Below are 21,740 nucleotides of genomic sequence, written 5' to 3'. Positions count from 1 at the left end.
CTAAAACCAAAAACCATACAAGAATGGGAAAAGGTGGCAAAAGGCTTCTAGTCCTTCTTGGAGCCCCTGACTTTCAAAAAGACCATGTCTGTTGAACTTCACAAATGTACATACAAAATGCCATCTTATTTTAAATTTTTAACAATATGCATGCTTAAGTATTTAAGAGAAGTATATTTAATATCAACTATTCTGGGATACATAAAAATATGACAGATGAACACACAAATAATAAATCAATATGGTAAAATAATGAGGTACTGAGTCTATGGATACTCACTGTAAAATCTTTTACACTTTGCATATGTCTGAAACTTTATAAAATATTAGGAAAAAGACTTCTCTTCCTTTAGCAATTCTTACACATACTAGACATGATCTTAAATTTAAAAGAGAAGTTACCAAAATAGGCTTGTTTAGAAATTTCACCAACTTATATCAGCATTTTGCATATGCAGCAGGGACTGTAAGTTTGCTAGTCTGTTTTCTGGAGCAACCACTTTCACTGAAAACCTGCCTCCTCAAAATGCTCGAATTGGAAAAAGGTTTCTATGACCTTTTGATGAATTCATTCACTAAGATAGAGGTGCATGTGAATCACTGACAACAGAGCTATCAATAGCAAATGCATATGCAAAAATGTTAAGATAGACCAAGTCAACCTCAAATAAACTTTTACTGAATTCCCCGAAATATAACTAGGAAAAAAATGGTGATAGTGGAAACAGATGGAACGGTTGTTACTCAATGCCTACTGTCAGGCCTGACCACCTGAGTTTGATACCCAGAAACCACATGGTACAAGGAAGAAAACTGATTTCCCCAAGTTGTACTCTGACCTTCACCTGTGTTCTGTATCACATGTGTATACACACACACACACACACACACACACACACACACACACTAAATAAGTATAAAAGAAATAAAAACAAGGCAAATTTTTTTAAAAAAAACAACTTTTTGTAGTGGCACATACCTATAATCTCAGCATTTGGGAAACTGAAACAGGAGGATCAATATAGTTCAAGGGCAACATGAGCTACATTACTGAGATACAGTCCCAAAGCATTGAAACAACCCTATCTTGGACATGTAAAAACCAATGAAGGGGACTGAGAAACAAGCCCCTTGTCACTATGTTTCACTAACAAGTGACTTTACTGGTCACTGAGGCAGTGCGTGCATGTCGGTCTGCCTTTATTTTTTCTATAAGTCTCACCGAAACATCCGCTTAAGTTCTTTCATTTGTACCATTTCTTTAAATAAAGAATTTTGGTACCCCCCAAAATAAAATAAAATAAAATAAAATTCCTTTAAAATAATGTTCGGTAATAAGAATTGATAATAAGCTCTTTGTGAATGTTAGTGTGTGCTCTTCTCACTGGGCTACATTCCAGTTCTTAAACTAAATCAATTTTAATTAAAAAATTAAAAGATAATACTAATTATTCTCAGTATTATGTATTACTGGTTCTTGGGAAATACTTTACTAATAGGGAAAAAATCATTGTGAGTTTTACATTAATTTTTATTTTAAACATTGTAAAAAATATGAAAACTAACCTCTGAAATTCACTTAGAATGAAGAATGATGACCCAATAAACTAAACACTGATTTTCTACAGATTATATTGCATATTCTTCAATTCTTAAAGGTTTTTTCTAAAATATGTCATAACCATTTTATATTTTAAAAACATGGTCCAACCAAACACTACATGCCCTTAAACTTAAGCCCTTCGCTAAAATTTCCATTCTCTCATCTTTTTCTAGGCCTAACAGTAACTAGGTTCTTTGGTGTCTAATGGTTAGGACTGAAAGAACTCTCTCAACGTTTAAAAGGTACCAATTCTTATACTCCTCTCATAATGTAAGATCTCACATTCTTCCTATCCTCATCTTCATACCCAAAGTGTTGAATGGCTCAATGGACATTATCAAGAGGTGTGTCACTCATATGATGTATAATGGTTTCTTTTCTAAAGGAGTTTCTAAATTTACATGCATGGTATACAAAAATTTCTTTTGCTGTTTTAAATCTGAAGACTACTATAACATTTGCTCAAAAATGAGGCCTTTTAGCACACTTGTGCAGTATGTATGAAAGTGTCTTAGTACATCATATATCCTCTACTATAACTCCCTGGCCATGAACATGTAAGAAGGCCGAAGTGGCTTTTTTTTTTTTTTTTTTTTTGAGGTGGGGTGTTGAGTTTGAGACAGGGCTTCTCTACAGACAGCTTTGGAACCTGTCCTGGAACTAGCGCATGTAGACCAGCCTGGCCTCAAACTCACAGAGACCCACTTGTCTCTGCCTCCCAAGTGCTAGGATTAAAGGCGTGCGCCACCACTGCTCAGCTGGCCTAAGTGATTTTTAAAAGGATTCTTCAAACCACCTCTAGAGAATAGTTTAGCTTACTAGTAAGACTATGTTCAAGAACTGTTTCTTTCTCCTTACCCAGTGGGGGTTGAAGTAAATCTCCTTCCTGTTCACAGGTCCCAACAGGCTGTATGTCTGATGAATCAACAAGTCTCCAAAAATCATTCTTATTATCACTACCATCCAGTCGTAAACGCAATCTGGCACCAGTAGTTGCAATAACAGAAGCAACGCACACTGACGCAATATTGCGAGGGTCACGGGCTTCCACTTTCATACCAACTTGGAATTCATTAGTTGGTGGAATCTTAGACTAAATATATAAACAACATTGTGTTAAAATGCATGAACTATAAGAAAAAAAGATGGCAAATTAAGTTACCAGAATACTTAGAAGACATTATTTAGGTAGAGTCACAGCAGGTGAATAAAGTCAGTGTTACAAGGCTCAAGGAAAAGTCTCCCTTTTGACTGACATGCAGAAAAAAAATTGCTGGCTATCACTATTCTCACACATCTGTATATCCAGAAAACACAAATATAGTCTATAAAATACATCCTGAAAGACATTAAAAAATAAGAATCCTATTAAGCTATTCCCCTTGAAATAAACAAACTAGAAGTCCTATCAAAGTCTATGATAAAGTTAAACTTTCCAACACACTTCAAACACCTTACACACCTTTAGCCTTGATCCTACAGTGCTCTATCTACCTTGCATTCCAGCTACTCTGTGCCATCTCCTAATACTTAAGTTGTTTTGTATGTTTTCTTTCTTCTCATTCTAACAATCTTAAATAGCATCAGTTCCGTGGAGCTCTCTCAGCATGAGTTATTACGTTTGTTATAGTTGCTATTTTTGTCTTTCCCTCTAAATGGGCAATTTTTAGGGCTTACCATAGCTAGCAAAACAACTGCAAATAGATCACTTGGTTTTGGGTGGCAGAAACATAATCCTACTTTCTCCTCATACTACTGGAAACCCGAAGCCACATAGTTACTCTTCCACATGTTAATGCTGTGCATTAATGTATAAAGTCTCAACAGAATTTTGGCATACCTGTCTGAAGTACTCTGACGGAGCACTTATAGAACCAGTTTCTTTCAAATACTTCTCCCAGTCAAAATATTCTGGGAAAAAACATAAAATAGGTTAGGTTTGGAGCATATAGTTATGATTTTTTTCTCTGAATAAAGTAAGTTTTAATATGTACATAGAACAAGGAGTGATATAGGAGGGTTCTGACGGGTGGAAAGGGAAGGGGAAAGTGTTATACTTACATTATAATCTCAAAAATTAAAAAAGGGAAACAATATTTTCTACAAACCAAGTTCAAACTTCTCAATTTATATTCAGTTATGCAAGAAATAAAATCAACTTCCTAATAATAATGGTCCTAATGGAAATTATAAACCATATCTTCTCAATGAATTGTGGACTAAAGCAGAGTGACTTTTAAGGAATGGATTGGGGGTGTGAAGTAGAAGTAGAGGTTCAAGACTTTACACTGCAAAAAAAAGATGTGGATACCATAAACAACTAGAAAATTTTATAGACTAGAAAATTTGCATATGTGTCAAATATACAATTGATCAACAATATTGTTGACATTATACCATCCCATTAATATGAAGGCACTTTGGGTTTTTTTGGGGGGGGGAGCTAAAAGTGCTTAGTATGTGTTCTAACAGAATTTTAACACTGCAATGTTTTACAAAAAGAAAATTCTGAGAACCAAGTAGTTCTTAGTGGGCTATTAAATTTCCATCCACAGTGTCAAAAACATGGTGTTAAGATAGAGCAGTAAACAGTGAACAGCGTGGTCACTGAAATGGATGACTTTAGTGCTGTACTTGTACTATAGATTCTTGCTGTGCTCTTTCAAGAGTCTTTATAACATGCCACAGTGCTATCAGAAAGTAGTGTCTCTTCCTGGATTGAACACTTTCATTATGCTAGCCAGACCGTCAGAACACTTGAAAAACTGACTAGAAATACTACAAAATACATATCCCTATATAGAGTCTAATTTTCAGCAAACAGAAAGTTTTTATGTTCTTGTTAAACACTATAATTTTTTTGACTTCTCTTCCCTAGGTGAATCTCCATTACCAGTTTCTGATACGCAGTGCTACTTTTTATCCTCAGCCTCCCTTATGTATGATTTCAACTATTTTGATTCAGTTGCAGTCCAAAATGTTAAAGAGAAAATTCCAGAGATAATTCCTAAGTTTTAAATTGTACAGTTGCTGTAAGTAATGGGATGAATCTCACATCGTCACACTCTATCCCACTCAAGAGATTTATGCCACGAATGCAACCAGCCTGCTAATCACTTAGCAACAACTTGTCATCAGGCTGCCTGCTAAGGTAACAAATAGACAGTATTCAAATATCTTACTTTCAACTTAACAATGGCCACAAAGTGCAAGAATATTGACACTTGGTAATTCAGATATGCCAGAGAGAAACCATAAAGGGCTATTCTTTCGTTAAATGAGTAGGTAAAAGCTCCCAACAATGAAAGAAAAGTAGTAGGCTGAGGGTCCTGATATTTATGTTAATAGCTGCCAATCTCTTATTGTGCCTTATTTATAAATCAAACATTATCAAATATGTATATGTAAAGCATCCATTACTATCCAGTTTCAAGCATCTACCAGAGTAGGATCTTGGAATACACCTCCCCCAAGGGAAGGACTATTACATCTTTCAAAGGATAGCACAGATATCTGCACATAGAGATTGCTTACCAATCAATTTTCTAAAAAATACAAATAATAAAATGTGGCTTTAAGTATCTGTGGATTTCTATAATATAAATATTGACACAACGGCTGACTGCAGTATGCCAAACCAAACTTATAAACCACTAAATTGGGGGAAGATGTGTACACCTAGCTCCTTCAAGTCAGTATGAGCCATCCCCTGTAAACCATAAAATATTATAAGTATTCACATATCTATACATATGTAATACACATGTTATATGTAAGATTACAGAAGTTTTAATTAAACTCAGCCAATGATCTCAAATTACAGTTTGATCCCGCTTCTAGATGGCGTAAACTGAGTACTACCGCAGTACTGAAAATCATGAAGCAAAGTGTCAAGAACATGTACTTCAGAGTCAGATCTTCCTGTTTTCAGCATGGGTCTACAACTTATTATATAACTCTGAGCATATCATTTCACTTTCTCTGCCTAGTTACCTTATTTAAAATATGTGAAAATTAGTATATATGGTACCACGTGTGTTTAGAATTAAATGAAGTAACGCCTATAAGTACTAAATAGTGTACAGTAAAAGATTAATGTTAAAATTGTCCCTAAAGTTGTAAATACTTAGCTTTGTCCAAAGTAAAAACTGAGATCCAAGTCCACAATTAAATTGTCAAAATATTTCCATGGTCTCCTAACATGAAAATCAGAAGTGCTACAATTCTACCTGAAGTTTTAACACCACATGATCCAACAGAGCAATAAAAGACCAAAATAAAACATGAATTACAAACAACAAAAGACTAAGATATAGTTAAGACTATGACACCTCAAAAAGGAAGACAATGACTACAATCTTTTCCCATATACTTCTCAGTGAGCTAATCCTCTTTTTTGAAGCAGTATCTATGAAGATTTTTAGTGAAATGAGAAATTTATTTAATGCATCTGATCAAAACTTTTCTTTGAGATGAAGTCTTGCTACATAGTCGAGGCTGACCTCAAACTCAATCTTCCTACACAATTTGTAAATATTCTATCTTCATTTGTATCTGACTTGGCTATAATCTGAGTTACCAATTTCTATCCAGTAGTGTTCTATTAGCATAAACATTTTCTATCATATTGTTAGCCAATGTCAATCTGTAGTATATACAAGAGACTTACTTTGCTTTACCAAAATTGTTCTTGGCTTCCCATGTGATAAGCACTACCATTAACACAATGGAAACACACATGGAGCCAATATTTATTAGTTTAGATTTAACACACCTAACACCTACATCAACACCACAGTTGGAATTCCTAACCAGCAACCAAAAGTCAGCCTGAAGTTTTTTCTGCCTTTGTGTCATGTTCTCCTTCGAACAGGAGAAGTTGAGGTCATTTTCTCTTGGGGAAGATATCTAGAAACTGATGTATCTCTTCAAAAGACAGGTGCATGCACATACATGACTGTGTGCACACACATCCACAGAGTCCTTCTTCATATTAGCCTATACTCCATTCTAATTTCTACATCAGGTCTAACACATTGTGGAACATGGAATATAATCTCTATCAACCTCCTTGATTTTCTCTGGAGTGAATCAGAATTATAATGTATTTTATCAGGGCCAGGCTTGGGTTCATATGCTATGTGAAGATGATGAGCAGGAAATATCTTAGATGAAATCTCTCAGTTTAATGAACAACATACATAGCATTCATTACAACTATAGTTAGGTATTTACTATGTACCAGCCCACTTAATATCAGAGAAAGCAGGAATCATACCTGTTCTGTTTGGCACTAGATTATTGCATGTGTCAAGCATTATCCAAAAAAAAATTACCTCTAACTATAACTCACTGATTACTAAAATGAAATGCCATGGTCTAGATCCTGAAAATATATTCATATAATTGCCTAGTTCATTAGATAATCTCACTTATATATAAAAAGTCTGATAATTTTAATTGACAAATTTCTACCATTAAAAATTGGACAAACTTGCACTTAAATATACAATTGTAATTTCTTGCAATCTTTATCAATTCATCTTTAAATAAATTAAAAGTTAAAATATCACAGTACATTTTTGACCCTTTCTATGACTAAGATTCTTAAGGTATTGGAAGTTAGTATATACATACTATACCAGAAGCAATATGAGTTCATTATAACACTGAAAGAGGAAGAAAAATCGTGTATTAAATTACTTAAAAACCTACTGCTTTGCACAGAAGATGTACTTGAATGCGTAATTTTCTCTTGATTGTCCTTCTTGACATCCATTGATTCTAACCAAAGGGAAAGAAAATAAAATTGGAATAGTCTGAAAGAACACTTCAAAGATTATAAAATTAATTTAATATTTAAATGAGAACATGCTTAAATTTTATGATTATCTTCATTTGCTATGCGTCCTAATACTTTCTTTACTGTATTTTTCACTACTAAAATGAGAATTTCACAAGTTCAGTATATGCTAAGATACTTGTTAGAAATAGCTAAAAGGAATCTTTAGCTAAGCAAATCTTACCTTCATTCACTGTTTGTCCCATGGTATTCCCTTCTCCTCTATTTTCCTAAAAAGCAAAACAATTAATGCTTTAAGTACCATAAATTTCTGAAATGTAATAGTAGCAAAATATGCATTTCAGAGTCAGATACTTAGATAAAATGAAAAGAAAGCTACTAGCTAGAAAAAAAACTGTGATTGAGTAGTAGCTGCTAATTGAACACGGGTAAGTCCAGGGCTCTGTTTAGGATATCAAAAATGAAAGGGTAAATCAGAGATGATGGTAGATTGGCAGTCACTGAATTTTGATTTAAGGCCTATAACAGAGCCCACATAACATCGGTGAGTAGAAAAATCATAAATGCAATGAAAAGTTCCACAAATCAAATCTTCTAACAATAATTACCAGTTAAGAGCCAAGTAAGTACTGTGGAATAGGCCTATAATCTCAGCACTCAGGAAGCTGAGTTAAGACGATCTTAAATTTAAAGTCATCCTGGATTACATAGTGAGATTCTGTCTCAAAATTCACGTAAATTCATTTTAGTGGCAAATTGCTTGTTAGGAGACCTGACAGATTTAAACTACTATTAATTAGTTTTTTTTCCCTGCATGTCCTCAACATGCCCCATATTCTAAAACAAATATATTTATTAGACCGTCCTTCTATGAGAAGAGTCCAATCCAAGAAATATCAATAAAACACAGAATAAGCATTAGGAAAAAGATCAGGTGCATATATTTGCCTGTTGTTAAGATGTGATGGTGTACAGACTGAATGTAACTCGGTAATTAAGGAATGTATTTATGAAGTTATGCAGAAAGATTTCTATATCTCTAGCCCAAGAGATTTATTGGCATTTAAAGACTCAACTCCCCAAACTTTGCTTCTTCTGATAGTTTTCTCTCACCAATACCAATACTTCTCTCAAGACTTAGCTGTACATGTGTTCTTTCACTCAGTGGCCAACAATAGACTACACACCTAATTACCCTTCCCCTTGACACTCACTGGTCTATACTTTCATTCTACCTGGAGGAGTAACACAGCTGTTCAACTTGTTTTGCCATAGGTGAACTTTTCTACCATAATAATGCATAATGTTAGATACAGTCTGGGCTGTTTTCCTCCCAAATCACCCTCCGGCTTCAACTGGCTATGCAATTAAGAAGAAATCCAGAGCTTTCTATGGGTAAATACTAAGATCCTCCTCAATTTCACAATCATCAGACATGTATCACTCAAACACACCATATACACTAACTGAAAAAGATTTTTGTTTCAATGACTCATCTTGTTTTGACTACATCTAATACTTTTCTTTTTTTCTGCTTCTTTAAATACTACCAGTTATTAGAAACCATCAATAAACCCAATCTATTTCCTGAAAGCTTTCCTGTTTCTTTAGTCAATACAAGTATCTGATTCTAGATTTGCTTTACTCGTTTACTTAATAAATACTGATATAATTCCTATGATGTGCTTGGTACTATGTGGAGAGAAGATACACACTCTAGAGTTAGTAGTGGAGAATCTGCCTATAATCCTGATGTCAATAAAGAAATAAAACAGTTTAGAGGCTCAAGTTTAAAAAAAAAAGAGGCTCAAATAGGAGATTCGTGAATTTGAAACCAGCTTTGGTACCCAGCAAGACCGGTGAATGAAGGAAAAAAGAATTGGGGGGGGGGTGCTACCAGTTTACCACATAAAATCTGGGATTTGGGGGCTAGAGAGATGGCTCAGTGGTTAAGAACTCTTACACTATACTACAATATACTGAAGTTCCCAGAAAACATGTTCCGGAGCACAGATGCTGTTAACTACAGCTCCAGGTGATCTGAAACCATCTTCTGAACTCCAACAACATAAGACAGACAAGAGCACAAACACAAAACATGGTAACAGGTAGGCAGGCAGGCAGGCAGGCAGGCAGGCAGGCAGGCAGGCAGGCAGGCAGGTGAGTGGGCATGCATGCGTGCTATATTTTTAAAAGCTGAGTGTTGCGGAATATTACTTTAACTAAGCAAAAACGTGTTGCATTTGTTAATGCTACAGAATATTTAACTGTGTAAAGGTGTGTTACTTTTGTTTATACTGATTTAATGACGTAAGGATGTGTGTTTAATTATATAAGGATATGTTGCATTTGTTTCACCTTGCTTGCCTAAGGCACCTGATTTTTTTAATAAAGAGCTGAATCACCAACAGCTGGGCAGAGAGAGGGATAGGTGGAGCTGGAAGGCAGAAATAAATAGAAAGAAAAATCTAGGCTCAAGAGAGAGGAAGAATAAGAGGAGGAGGAAAGAACAAGGGACACATCCAGGGCGAGAAGCCAGGTAGATGCCAGCCACCCAGACTTAGAGAAGCAGTGAAAATAAGATATACAAAAGTAATAAAGGTATTAAGCACTGGGGAAAATGTAGATAAATAGAAACAGGTTAATAATTAAAAGAGCTAGGCAGAACGCTCAGGTTCACAGCTGAGCCTTGGGTTGACCCACCCTAGCATCTCCCCAATCTAGGACCTGCTGGAGTTTGTGAAAGGGCTGGTCCAGCAAGATCTCCAGGACACAAGATACCCCAGAATAGCTCTGGTAAGGATCCAGTGAGGATGGTGTACCAAAGACCAGAGGCCTTGAGCCAGACCAATGACTCATTGCAATGGCCATTTGCCAGTCAAGCTGATGGGACAAAGGAGTATACTAAATGACACACTGAAGCCTCTGATACAATCAGGATGGATGAAGAGGTGATGAAGAGTCAGGAGAGAAGGCGAAGCAGAGATTTTTTTGTTTTAGGTGCGGTTTTTATTCTGTTTTGATTTATTGTTCTGTTGTTGTTCTTGGTTTTGTTTGCTTGCTTGCTTACTTTGTTTTGTTTTGTGAGAGAATGCAACAGGGATGGGAAGGAATACTGGGAGACCAGAAGGTGAACAGAATTGGGGTGTATGATGTGAAACCCCTAAAGATTCAATAAAGAAGTTTGTTTTTTTAAAAAAAATGAAAACAAATAAAAACATAAATATGAGCTAGCCAGAAACATGCCTAAGCCAGGCCAATCATTCACAACTAATAATAAGTCTCTGTGTCATGGTTTGGGAGCTGGTAGATGGCCTAAAAGAAAAAGCCTGGCACAGCTAAGAATTCCACAGAAAGAAATAACATTATTAAACAAAACAAAAGTATAGGTATTAAGAGGATTTAAAATGATATTCTAGTATCAGAAAGTATAATGAACTTGGAATAAAAAAGGTTCTTGAATTTATCATATAAAAAGATAATTTCATTTTTTGTGCTTAGAACAGTCATACGAACATGATAAATGTTCCTGAAACCCACCAGGCTTTGTGTAAGAAATGAAGCAAGCTCCAACCCCAGAGTAACAGTACAGGCAGGAAAGGGATTCCTCATAAGCCTAGAGAAAAAGGTGTTGTGACATGATGCAAAGCAGCTTTATGAACAACCTTGCATATTTTTTTTCTGAGAGGAAAGAGGAAAAAACTATACACACAAAAAAAATAAAAAAATAAAAAAACATTATAATGAGGCTTTAATGTGTGGAACCCAACTGCAAATCTAAGAGAATGCTGGTAATAAAGAGGATACTAAGAGGAGAAAGGGTCAAGTGATCCACTTCTAAGCTTCATCTTTTGCTACACTGACAGTAAAATCATGAGGTTATATTTGCATGTGCATGCATACAGTGTGTGTGTGTGTGTGGTGGGGGGTGAGTCATTCACAGAGCTGACAGTTTCAATGAACAGAGAAAGAACAAAGTGGAATTTCAGACTGAAGACACAAAATAAGATCCTGTTTCTGCCACTAGCTTGATGAAATCCACTGTTGATCATGCTTCTTCTAGGTCCTCAATTCCCTCTATATTCTCTCAGAGCTCAAGGCTTCATGGGGTATCCATACACACACAAATCATAAAACATTACTCATCTTTCTTTGACCTTACCTTTAAAAGTCAGACTAGAATAATCATTTGGGAGGACTATTTGATACCAGCTAGAGCTGCAAGATACATAAGCCCAGAAGACAATAAAGGAGGATGAGGCTGTAGAGATGGCTCAGAGATTTTCCAATGCTAAATTATAGCTAACATGGCTACATAGCCATGTACATAGTCTTGAACAAGTGAAAACCCAAAGACAGAAACAAAGTAAATGAGGTAGGTTAAATATATAGGTTTACAATGATCAGATATTTTCATTGCCAAAAGAGAAGCTATTCTCTAATAGTAATCAAGTGGTCTAGCAAAACCCAAACCAATGTCACATTGCACTGAATAACTCTGGGATAAATAACCACAAGCATTTTTTTCTTTAAGATAACACTGGAAAAACTTTTGGACCCACACTGAGCCAGCCCTTGTGTATGCCTAGAAACTGTTTTTTTTTCTTTAAAAAAAAATCATCACTGGAATACTCTCCTCAAAATTATAGAGACAAGTAATTGTGAGGATGAAAAACCACCTCTAACCCAACTATCAAGTAATACATGCTACTATCCACCTGTTGTTTATCCTTCCAATTAACAAACATACACATAAGCCCACAGATAGACAACTTTGAAAGTATGTATTTTATATGCTCTTTCAAAGTTCCACATACCAATAATCTTCCAACGAAACTCTATCCATGTATATTATAAATTTATAAAGCCAACATTTTCAGTTAAAACAAAAACCCTTTGTCAACACAGTGTACAAAAGTGAAAAATATGAGTTATAGGCACAAAACACACACTTAAAAAAGTTTTTCATTTGACTTGAAGTGGTCATTTAATTCAAATGTATTGTAATAACATGTTTCTCTGACAAAAGCACTCTCATAACTAAGATTTTTGCAGTGCTGATGGCTATCCTAAAAAAAAGACAATAACAAGGTGTATATATCTATATGTTACTTGTTGACTCGGTCATGATTCATTATGCTAAGACTTTATGATCATGGATTTAATTCACCCAGGTTATTAAAATAATCAAAAGTCCCTCTTTTACACATAAATGAAAGTAATTAGAAAAAACCTAAATTGCACAAATACATTTAAAAATATCCAGGCATGGTGACACACTTCTGTAAAGCCCAGCACATGAGAAGCTAAGAAGATAGGTGACAAATAGGGAAACTGCCTATGTCTCAAAAGTAAAATATTCCTAAGGATAAAATGGAATCAAATTCCATTGGTGACTCACCAATTCTTAGAATATTATGGTAGTAAGGATTTGCATCAAATTGAATCTTCCAAAGGAAATAAAATTTTCTATAGGAAATATTTTAGCAATTTTTTAGCAAAATCTACCCCCAAGAAATTAGAAATTAGTCTTTTTGTGTGTCAAAATAAATCCAACATCACTAGGAAGGTGGAGACTGGAGGATAAGGAGTTCAAGGTCAGTGGGAGCTACTGAGATCCTGGGAGGGAGGGAGGGAGGGAGGGAGGGAGGGAGGGAGGGAGGGAGGGATGAAGAGGGAGGGAGGGGGAGGGAGAGGGAGGGAGAGGGAGGGAGAGAGAGTGTGCAAGCAAGAACATTCAGTAGTCATATTTTTTAGTTATTTAAAAATTATAACTTACAAATTAAAGAACCACTTGCCATTTTAAAATTATTCATGTGGAAGTTCTGTACACAGTTGGGCAGCATTTTATATAAGAGAATAGATAAATGAAATACAAGTCAAGGGTTGCCAAAATTCCAGCTTATAGTTGTAAATTCCTAAGGTTTTAAAGCACAGCCACAAGCTAATTACCCGAAGACCTGCTGCCCACTGACATTTGTGAAGGGCTAGAGTTAATGGCAAGGCATGTCAATTTACTACAGGCAGCTAATGGTGTTATACTTTGACAAAAGAAGTAGATCAAGTTACAGCCTGCTTCTATTATCAGTGCAACCTAGATTTCTGGTTTCTAACACTAGTCCAACAAGAAATAATGATGACAACAGTGCCCACTAAAATAAATCTAAAGTGACTAGAAAACGAGCAAGACGTGCAAGTTGTTCCCCAAGAAACGAAAAGTATCCTCAAGCATATCATAGAACTGCAGTGTGTCTGTCCCTTTGGAAGTTTACAATGGTAAGTTACTACAAAAGGTGAGCACTCTCTTTCCGCTCTTAGAACAATTTGGCCCTATAAACTTAGGAAGGGGCAGACCCACAGCCATAAACACAAGTTACAAGTAAAGGAGTTAAGTGTTCTCTATCTTCAAATATTTCCCAGCTCTTTACTCACACAAAAATTCAACAAGTTTACTCCACTTTTTAACTCTTTAAAGAGTCCATATAGTCTCTAAAACACCATCATATCTAGCTGCTGTGTGAACTCAAAATCACTCAACTTTACACATAATAAGTTATCCTCATTTCATGTTAAAAAAAAAAAACATTCCACCAGATGCCCAAAACAAAAGCAGGAGAAAGATTTAGGGACATTATGTTTAATAGAAATCATGATATAAACACCATCACTATTATTTCTATGGCTACCAAGGTTTACTTATACCAGATAAAGGATAAATAACCAAAAATGCCTTACTCATGAAAACCCAAACAACATATGCCCATTTCAAATCTTAGATTGTTTCTCAAATTTACTATCATTTCTGTTAGACTTTACGCAAATAAGACATTAGAGGTAAAGGTATTTCTATGCCTCAAGTAACCAAAGCCCAAGCTACTAAGTGTGAAAAACATATTTAACACTATTTTATTCCTATATTTATAAAATTAAATAAGTAAATTATACAACAGTGGAGTTAGTAAGTGAAACTGGCATTCTTCTGTATCCCTCAGGAAAAGGAGTATCAAGACTTTCCATTAAAGGTGAACTTTTAAAATCACCAACATTGACTCTTGTCAAGTTTCCAGGTTTTCAAATTCTACAATCACTTTTAATCTGAAGATCCCATGGACTAACTCGACATTAATGACTCTGTTTCTAAAAGGTGACTAGTAGCTCAAAGAACAGAGGATCCTCTTGCATTCACCCCAGTATTCCACTTAACCCAAAGATAGTGGCAATAAAAATCTCAAGTAAAATACCCCCCATAAGAATTCAAGCTAAAAGTTTGTATTTGGAACTAACTTATAGTGGAACAAGGGGATAAGTCATTTTCACCCAAAGACCTAGTATTTACTCAGTCTTTTAAGGCGCCTTCCCACCGTCAATTATGTCTTCTTGAGACAGCCCAGGATTACCCAGAGCATTTCACTAATGCGGAAACAGACACTAACAGAAGAGAACAGGGGCAGGAAAAGGGGTGATAGGAAGCATCTGGGAGGAACAGGCAGGCAGCTAAAAAGGAACAAACTCAAAAAAATGAGAGTCACATCTAGTCTGTAACTGACCATCATAAGCCTTATTATTTTGGCTTTAGGGAGATTTAAGATATTTTGAAATAATAAAAGTACTTTTTAGATCTAGTTATAACCTAAGCTACTTGGTCATAAATGTGCAATTGTTTATCATTTAAAAATACCCAAATTTCCAATGTGCATACTGATTTCAACTAATACTAGCTAAAATACCCGTCTCCCACAGGCCTAATCAGAAATAATTCTTGGTTACAACCAAAATGTAAAGAACAGTGGCAAAAATACTCGAATGTTCTATATCAATTATGATTTCCTTAGCAACCTTGGAATATACAGGAATAAGGTACTACTGGTGGAACTGGTTACCTTAAACACCCAGAAACTGAAACACAAAATGGGCTTTGAATAAATATACCTCAAACTGAGTGGATTCCATAAAATAAAAAAGCACAGGTGCTTAATGAAGACCTGTTAATTGAGCCATAAATCAAAAAGGCTGACCAAATGCCTCGTGACAAATAAGAATCAATGTTTAAGAGCAACTGTGTACATTCATGACATCATCAATTTTAAAAAAAGCCTCATACAGATAGTGCAAAACCAGTTATGGTATTCTTTTCTTCCCCTAACTACAAATCTAAAGCAAAGGAGTTCTCTGGGGTAAACAGGCACATAAGGAACTTACATAGCTTGAGGACAGACATCTTATTCAAAATTTTCAAAGCTATTTTTAATGATTTGACTAAGTCCTTTTATAAATTCAAATTATTTTTAAAATGATAGATTAAAGCTATAGATCAATGTCAGGTAACAACTCACTGCCTTCTCAAAATCCTAATTAGACTCACTTTCAAAAGCTTATTTTCACATTCTTTCCATTAAATACAGAAAACCACAAACAGCTTAAAAGAACACCCATCATTACAAAAAGGTTACTTAATGAAGAAAAACGGAATTGCAAAAAAAGGGTGAAACTGACATTAGTGGAAACATTTCAAAGCAATAATTAGACAAAATTAAGTATGTGCCAATAACTACTATTAAAAAAACCTCCTTGTACTCAAGTACATACTCCAATATTCTTCCTCAAACTGAAAATAATAATAATGTCCCTGGAAATATTGAGACTACAACAGCTGAAGTCCTCTGAGAAAAAAGTATCTCCAATATTTTTGAAAATCATACACCAAAAGATATTTTCCCTGCCTCAGTTTACCCTTGGTAACCAATCCATTTATTTTCAAAAGCCATTCTAAAGTCACCCTAAAGGTAAATAATAAAGGTTAATGTTCTCATTCTTCAAAAATAGACATTTCTAATTGTAATCAGACTTTGTGATGAATGACAAATGTTTAACAACCTTCTTTAAAACATCAATACTCTCAGATGGGAACCTATAAGTAAGTATGTGAGCTGCCCACATACAACACAGGACTGGAGGGGAGGAGAGAGAGGCAATTACTCTTCAGTCTTTGAAGGTACATATATAGCTCAAGACACCAATAAATAAATAAATAAATAAATAAACAAACACATACATACATGCATGCATGCATAAATAAATAAATAGTTGGATTAGATTCCAAATTCTCCTAATATCTCATATCTTTTTTTCCAGACTCTTCGAATACTAGTCAGGTAAAAAAAAAAAATCAATAAAGGCGAGGAACCTTTACAGGGCTGTTTTCAAATGAAAGGAACAGTGGTCACTATTCTCAAACTTTGAGTACATCTCCTCGCCTAAACCCTTTCAGGAGGAGTCTGTCTGCCCATCCCTTCCCATTCGACTTCATCCAGGAGGTATCCACTCCAAAGGGCTAACACACCCCCACCCCCACCTCACCCCACCCCCGCGAGGAGCCCCAAGGCACACACCTGGCACCAGACCCGCGCGGGCTCCAGGCCACAGGCGCATCTTTCTAGGCTGACATCCCCTCCGAAAATCCAAGTTACCTCCCAAATCCTGATCTGAATCCAAACCTTGCAAAGAAGGCATCCCCTGTCCCACTCAACCCTACCAACCACCCTCAAAGCCCCCAGGCTTCAGCCTGGTCCCACCTACCCTGGGGAGAATTGCAGAGGGCGCTGTCGGCACTGCAGGAGAGGGGCCCTCCGAGGGAGCTGGGCCAGGGGCCAGAATGCCTGCAGCAAGACGGGCCGGTGGAGGGGCTCCGAGCAAGTGTGAAGGGCAGCACTGCGCACTAGCAGCCAAAGTGGCCTACAGTGAACACTAAGTGAGACACGGCAGCCGTGGCATCTGGGGTAAAGAGTCCAGGGGTGTGAGACAGGGGTGTCGGGACAAACTGAGGCGGGACGCTGGCGCGGCAGTAAGGGGGCGTTCCCAGCGCAGGACGTGCCCCTAAGGCTCCCCACCGCCCGCCCTGCAGACAGCCATCAGGACTGCAACACCAGGACTTAGTAGCCACTCCCCATGGGGAGCCGGGGGCACCACGCACCTCGGGTCTCCTCCGCCCTAGTAACAAAACTTCTATCATGCTAGTTCCCGGAGCAGACACCAGAGTTCACACTGCAGACGCCATTTTTGAGAAGCCGCGCTCAGAGCCGCGCATGCCCCACAACCGATATAGGCACCCCGCCCTCCCACAGCAGGCTCTGTACCCTGTGTTGGCTGCAAACACACCCTCAGCGGGCTGCGGCGATGGAGCTGGAGCCCTGGACCCAGCAACCTGCTTGTGCTTATCCAAGCAGTGGCCATCATCGAGACATGGCGACCCTGAAAAGTCCTTTTGGCAGTTTTTAACCAAAAAAAAAAAAAAGGAAAGAAAGAAAGAAAGAAAAAAAAAACTACCTTGCTGCAGCCCTTGCACCCAAGAGCCCTGGAGTCTAGCATCAAGTTCCATCCTGGACACTCACTCCCATCAGCCTGTCAGACTCCTGGCCAACTCCTACTTTGGCCATTGACCCCAAAATGTAAATGCCTCCCCAGGAAATCAAGTCCAAGGTGCAAGAAAAATTCAGCTCAGTTCCTATACAGGAATTTGAGCAAAGGCACTCACTCCATCCTTTTGTGGCGCCAACGTTTTTACCTTTATCCCTCTTAACCATGGTGGTTTTTTTTCACCAGTGACCTCCTAGTCCCACTTTCTGGATTTTGTTGTTCTTTTTAATTTATGCTTAAACTAAAAGATACGACACCAGCCCAGTGACAGAAATCATTTGCTCGCATTTGAGAGTGCCCAAAAGGGTCATACATAGTGCAATTTGGAATTGCCCCTCCATATGCTTTCTAACCTGGGAGGAACCTGTAGCATAAGTGAAGATCACTCTGAAGAGAGGAAGGAAAAAAATGACTTAAAACACCCCCATCAATCTGCACAACACATATCAAATAGAAATTCAGAGAAAATATGTACCTCTAGTTCTGAGTTTATTATAAGCCAATTTCAAAGTTCTGTTAGGAAAATACACAATTGCCATGTTAACCAAAAGTAAACTATTGATAGGTCTTCTCCTCTCTCTACAACCTTTTCCAAAACTGAGTGTAGATATTGTATCTGTTATTACCTTAATGTATAGTGGACTTTCAAAATTATAATTCTGAAGTTAGAGCCTAAAACAAAAAATCATATATCCACGACAAAGAGTATATCCATTTTCTAAAGTATAAAATAAAATTATTTTCATATGCAGCTTTTACAGTACCAAACAAATGCAAGCTCATCGAAGATGTTAGCCAGTATGGACAGGCACTGCTAGTTCTAGGGACAACAGGGAAATAATTTTGGTCTCTCTGAGAAGAAGCCAGCAGTTCCTAAGACAGTAAAATAGAATGTACTCTCTGGTATACCCACTCTTTAAACAGAAGAGGCCTGCCACCTGAAGATTTTCAAAATGGTGTGGTATTAAATTCTTTATTTCTTCCTAGTAACTGGCAACCTCTCTTCCTGAAGATGATCATATTTACAGAAACTTTATTAAACATAAAATCAAATCTTTAATAGTCTGGAAATTTTCTCCTTCAGAGGACATTTATTTATTGGATTTCAGATAGGAGGCCATTTCAAGTTCAAATGTGTTTTCCCTTTATAGTATAAAAAAAGTGGTTATGTGAAAGTATTCAAGTATTATTAAGACACTTAAATCTAAGAATTACTATACATAGTATATATACCAAAAGGGAATTGAGATATTTAAACAAAACATAAAAATCATACAAATTCTTTTTTCACTGTTTTCATTACTGACGTAGAAGAAACTGTGTGTGTGTGTGTGTGTGTGTGTGTGTGTGTGTTGTGTGTGTGTGTGTGTGTAGTTTTGAGTTGTTTTGGAATTACAGTAATTTTATAGTTTTTCTTCTATTCAAAGTCAACTTGGGCTACATAGTAAGACCACTATTTCAAAAACAAATAGAAACAAAAGTCATGTTAAAGTACTCTGTTTTCAAATCATTTTAAACTGAATGAAGTCAATGTTAATATAAAATTGAAAGTGAAAATTATATCAGTGATAGATAAACATTAAAGAACTATCTGGTCACATCAATTGTTATATAAAGAATGTTTCCATTATCTAAGAGGAAGATTCAATAGTTTTTTAAGCCAGAAAGATTTTAACAGAACACAAATTGAACAGTTTTATTCTAAGCAAACCCTTTACAGATTATAAAACTGGATGAATTTAAATTCTTCATCAGTAGTCACTGTCTTTCTAATCCTGAACATTTGAAAATTCAGCTCTAAAGTATGTATGTGAAAGATTTGGCTTGCTATCACTTCTTTGGATGTACATATCTTTATTAATTTGTACTTATTGCTAAATTTCCTTTCACTGATACCTCATTACAACTGCTATTTCTTTAAAGCATAATTATTGAATTCCTTATTCTGAAAATGTAATTTGCATCATCTACATTAGAACAACATCTTCTCACTAACTATAATTCATCTCACCAAAGAACTTATAGAAACGACTATCATATTAAGTATGTTATTGAAAATGACAACTATATTTATTGAGCTCCTGTGCTCAAACCTCTTAGGTCAGTGCAGATTGTTCAGTGGACAAAGGCACTTGCTGCCAAACCTCATGACCTGAGTTCTGTTTGCAGGACCCATATGTTGGAAGGAGAGAACAGACTCTTGTAAGCTGTCCTCTGACCTGTGCATGAGTGCTATAGCATGCAGGCATGTACACACTACAAACCACAGATATAGAAAAATATTAAATGAAAAAATGAAGTTAAACCTAAAATATTTTAAATGTTATGAGGTTAGATATTCTTATACTCACATTATAGATGAGGAAAATGAATTTCACATAGCAAGTTAAGTGTCAGAGTTAGTTTCTGAACATATTTTAGAACATTTCTAACAAACCTTCCAATTTTGTCATCAGTCATATGGTTTCATCATATCCTATACATATATACTTTCAATAATATTATTTGGGGGTATTTATACCCTATTTTCTCTCCTTTGCTAAAATAGAGACTGCTTTTATAAATAATGTTAGCAAAGATCAGAGCATAGTTCTTTTATGTTATATGATAGTATTTTATATGTAGTAAGAATCTGATAATTTATAAACTGGAAGAATAAATATTTTCATTATGGTGTTGAATAAATATTGCCTAGAAAATTAGAAATAAGACTCTTGAGTCACAACTTCTGCTAGCCCCATGAACAGTGAGTATAAGTCATAGCTGAGGGCTCAACCCTAAAACAAGACATTTATACCATCCCCATCGAAGGCTTGGGGAACAATACAGAAGACGGGACAGAAAATAGGTAAAAGCCAGAAAATACGGTAAAGTATTGAAAACGTCATATTCTAGCCATGATACAACCATTGAAAGTCAAACCCATATCAACTGCGGTTACCTAAACTGGATCCCACACAAAAAAACTGGACCTGTCAACAACCAGTCATGGAAGGGGCTCACAGGCCTCTAGCCTTCACTGCTAAACTAGTAAAAAAGAAAGGGGGGGAGTCATTGTCTTAAATTATGTACCTACAGCTTGACCCACCAGGCTGCAGGATTTAGTCCTGAACCTATGGTCACATTGATATTTCTGGTTAAACTTAGTGGGTCACAAAACAAAATGAACAGACATGAAAATGATAAAACAGATTTATAAAGAAGGAGGATAGCCAGAGGTACTGGGGAGAGCCTGGGGTGAGAGAGGTCAGTATGTGTTACACACGTGTGTAAAGCCATCAAAGAACAAATTTCATTAATTTACAGAGAAGACTCTTTGGACTAAAAGGGTAAGAACTAAGGCTGAAATAATCCACGTTTTCATGATTTATCAAGTAAGCAACAGATTTACTCCTATTAATTTTCTCTGATAGTTCTCTTAACTCAGACCAAAGCCTATTATGACTTTATTGACACATTGCTCTGCCACATTCTTGTCTTAAGCCAAACTCATTGCAAAATCCTGTATCTCAAGTGTGTTTGGTTAGTTCCTTTTGAAATTTTCTTTAGTGTTTAATATTAATCAAGCAGAATAAAAAGATAGTTTTTTTCTAGGTAAGTTTATCCCATAATTTTATCAATACACATGCTATAGCTTATACTGAGTACTATTTGCAAACATAAAGTTAACAATCTAGGATGAATTAAGAAAAAATGTTTTTCCTACATCATGTATTTCTTATTACAACACAAAAGGCAGAAATTAGAGATTCAAGCTGTAATTAGTAAACGGCATTTGTCTATTTCCACCTGGGCAATAACACCCACATGGTAGGCCATAAATAACTAATAAATTAATTAAGAGTTAACTAAGTTTACAAATACCTTTAGATTCTTGAAAAACTTTTAATATCATTATTAAACTGAAAGCACATATCAAAA

The 21,740-nt window shown here is 36.1% G+C and overlaps 1 protein-coding gene across 11 annotated transcripts in view; it reads right to left on the bottom strand.

The window, feature by feature from the left end:
* Scml2 (Scm polycomb group protein like 2) overlaps positions 1-21,740 on the bottom strand; it is a 127,524-nt gene that overhangs the window by 78,064 nt on the left and 27,720 nt on the right. For all 11 annotated transcript variants that reach the window (XR_005283875.1, XM_038317008.1, XM_038317004.1 and 8 more), the window contains exons 3-6: positions 7,630-7,675; positions 7,319-7,387; positions 3,444-3,514; positions 2,462-2,696 (exon numbers count right to left, since the gene is read on the bottom strand). Coding sequence is in view for 10 of the 11 variants with exons in the window: in XM_038317008.1 (XP_038172936.1) it covers positions 2,462-2,696; positions 3,444-3,514; positions 7,319-7,387; positions 7,630-7,651 (397 nt within the window). In the remaining variant the exon portion in view is untranslated. The remainder of the gene's footprint in view (positions 1-2,461; positions 2,697-3,443; positions 3,515-7,318; positions 7,388-7,629; positions 7,676-21,740) is intronic.

This window comes from Arvicola amphibius, chromosome X (genome assembly GCF_903992535.2).
Source record: "Arvicola amphibius chromosome X, mArvAmp1.2, whole genome shotgun sequence".
In the NCBI taxonomy this organism is placed as follows: Eukaryota; Metazoa; Chordata; class Mammalia; order Rodentia; family Cricetidae; genus Arvicola; species Arvicola amphibius.
This window is presented reverse-complemented; position numbering and strand designations above follow the sequence as displayed.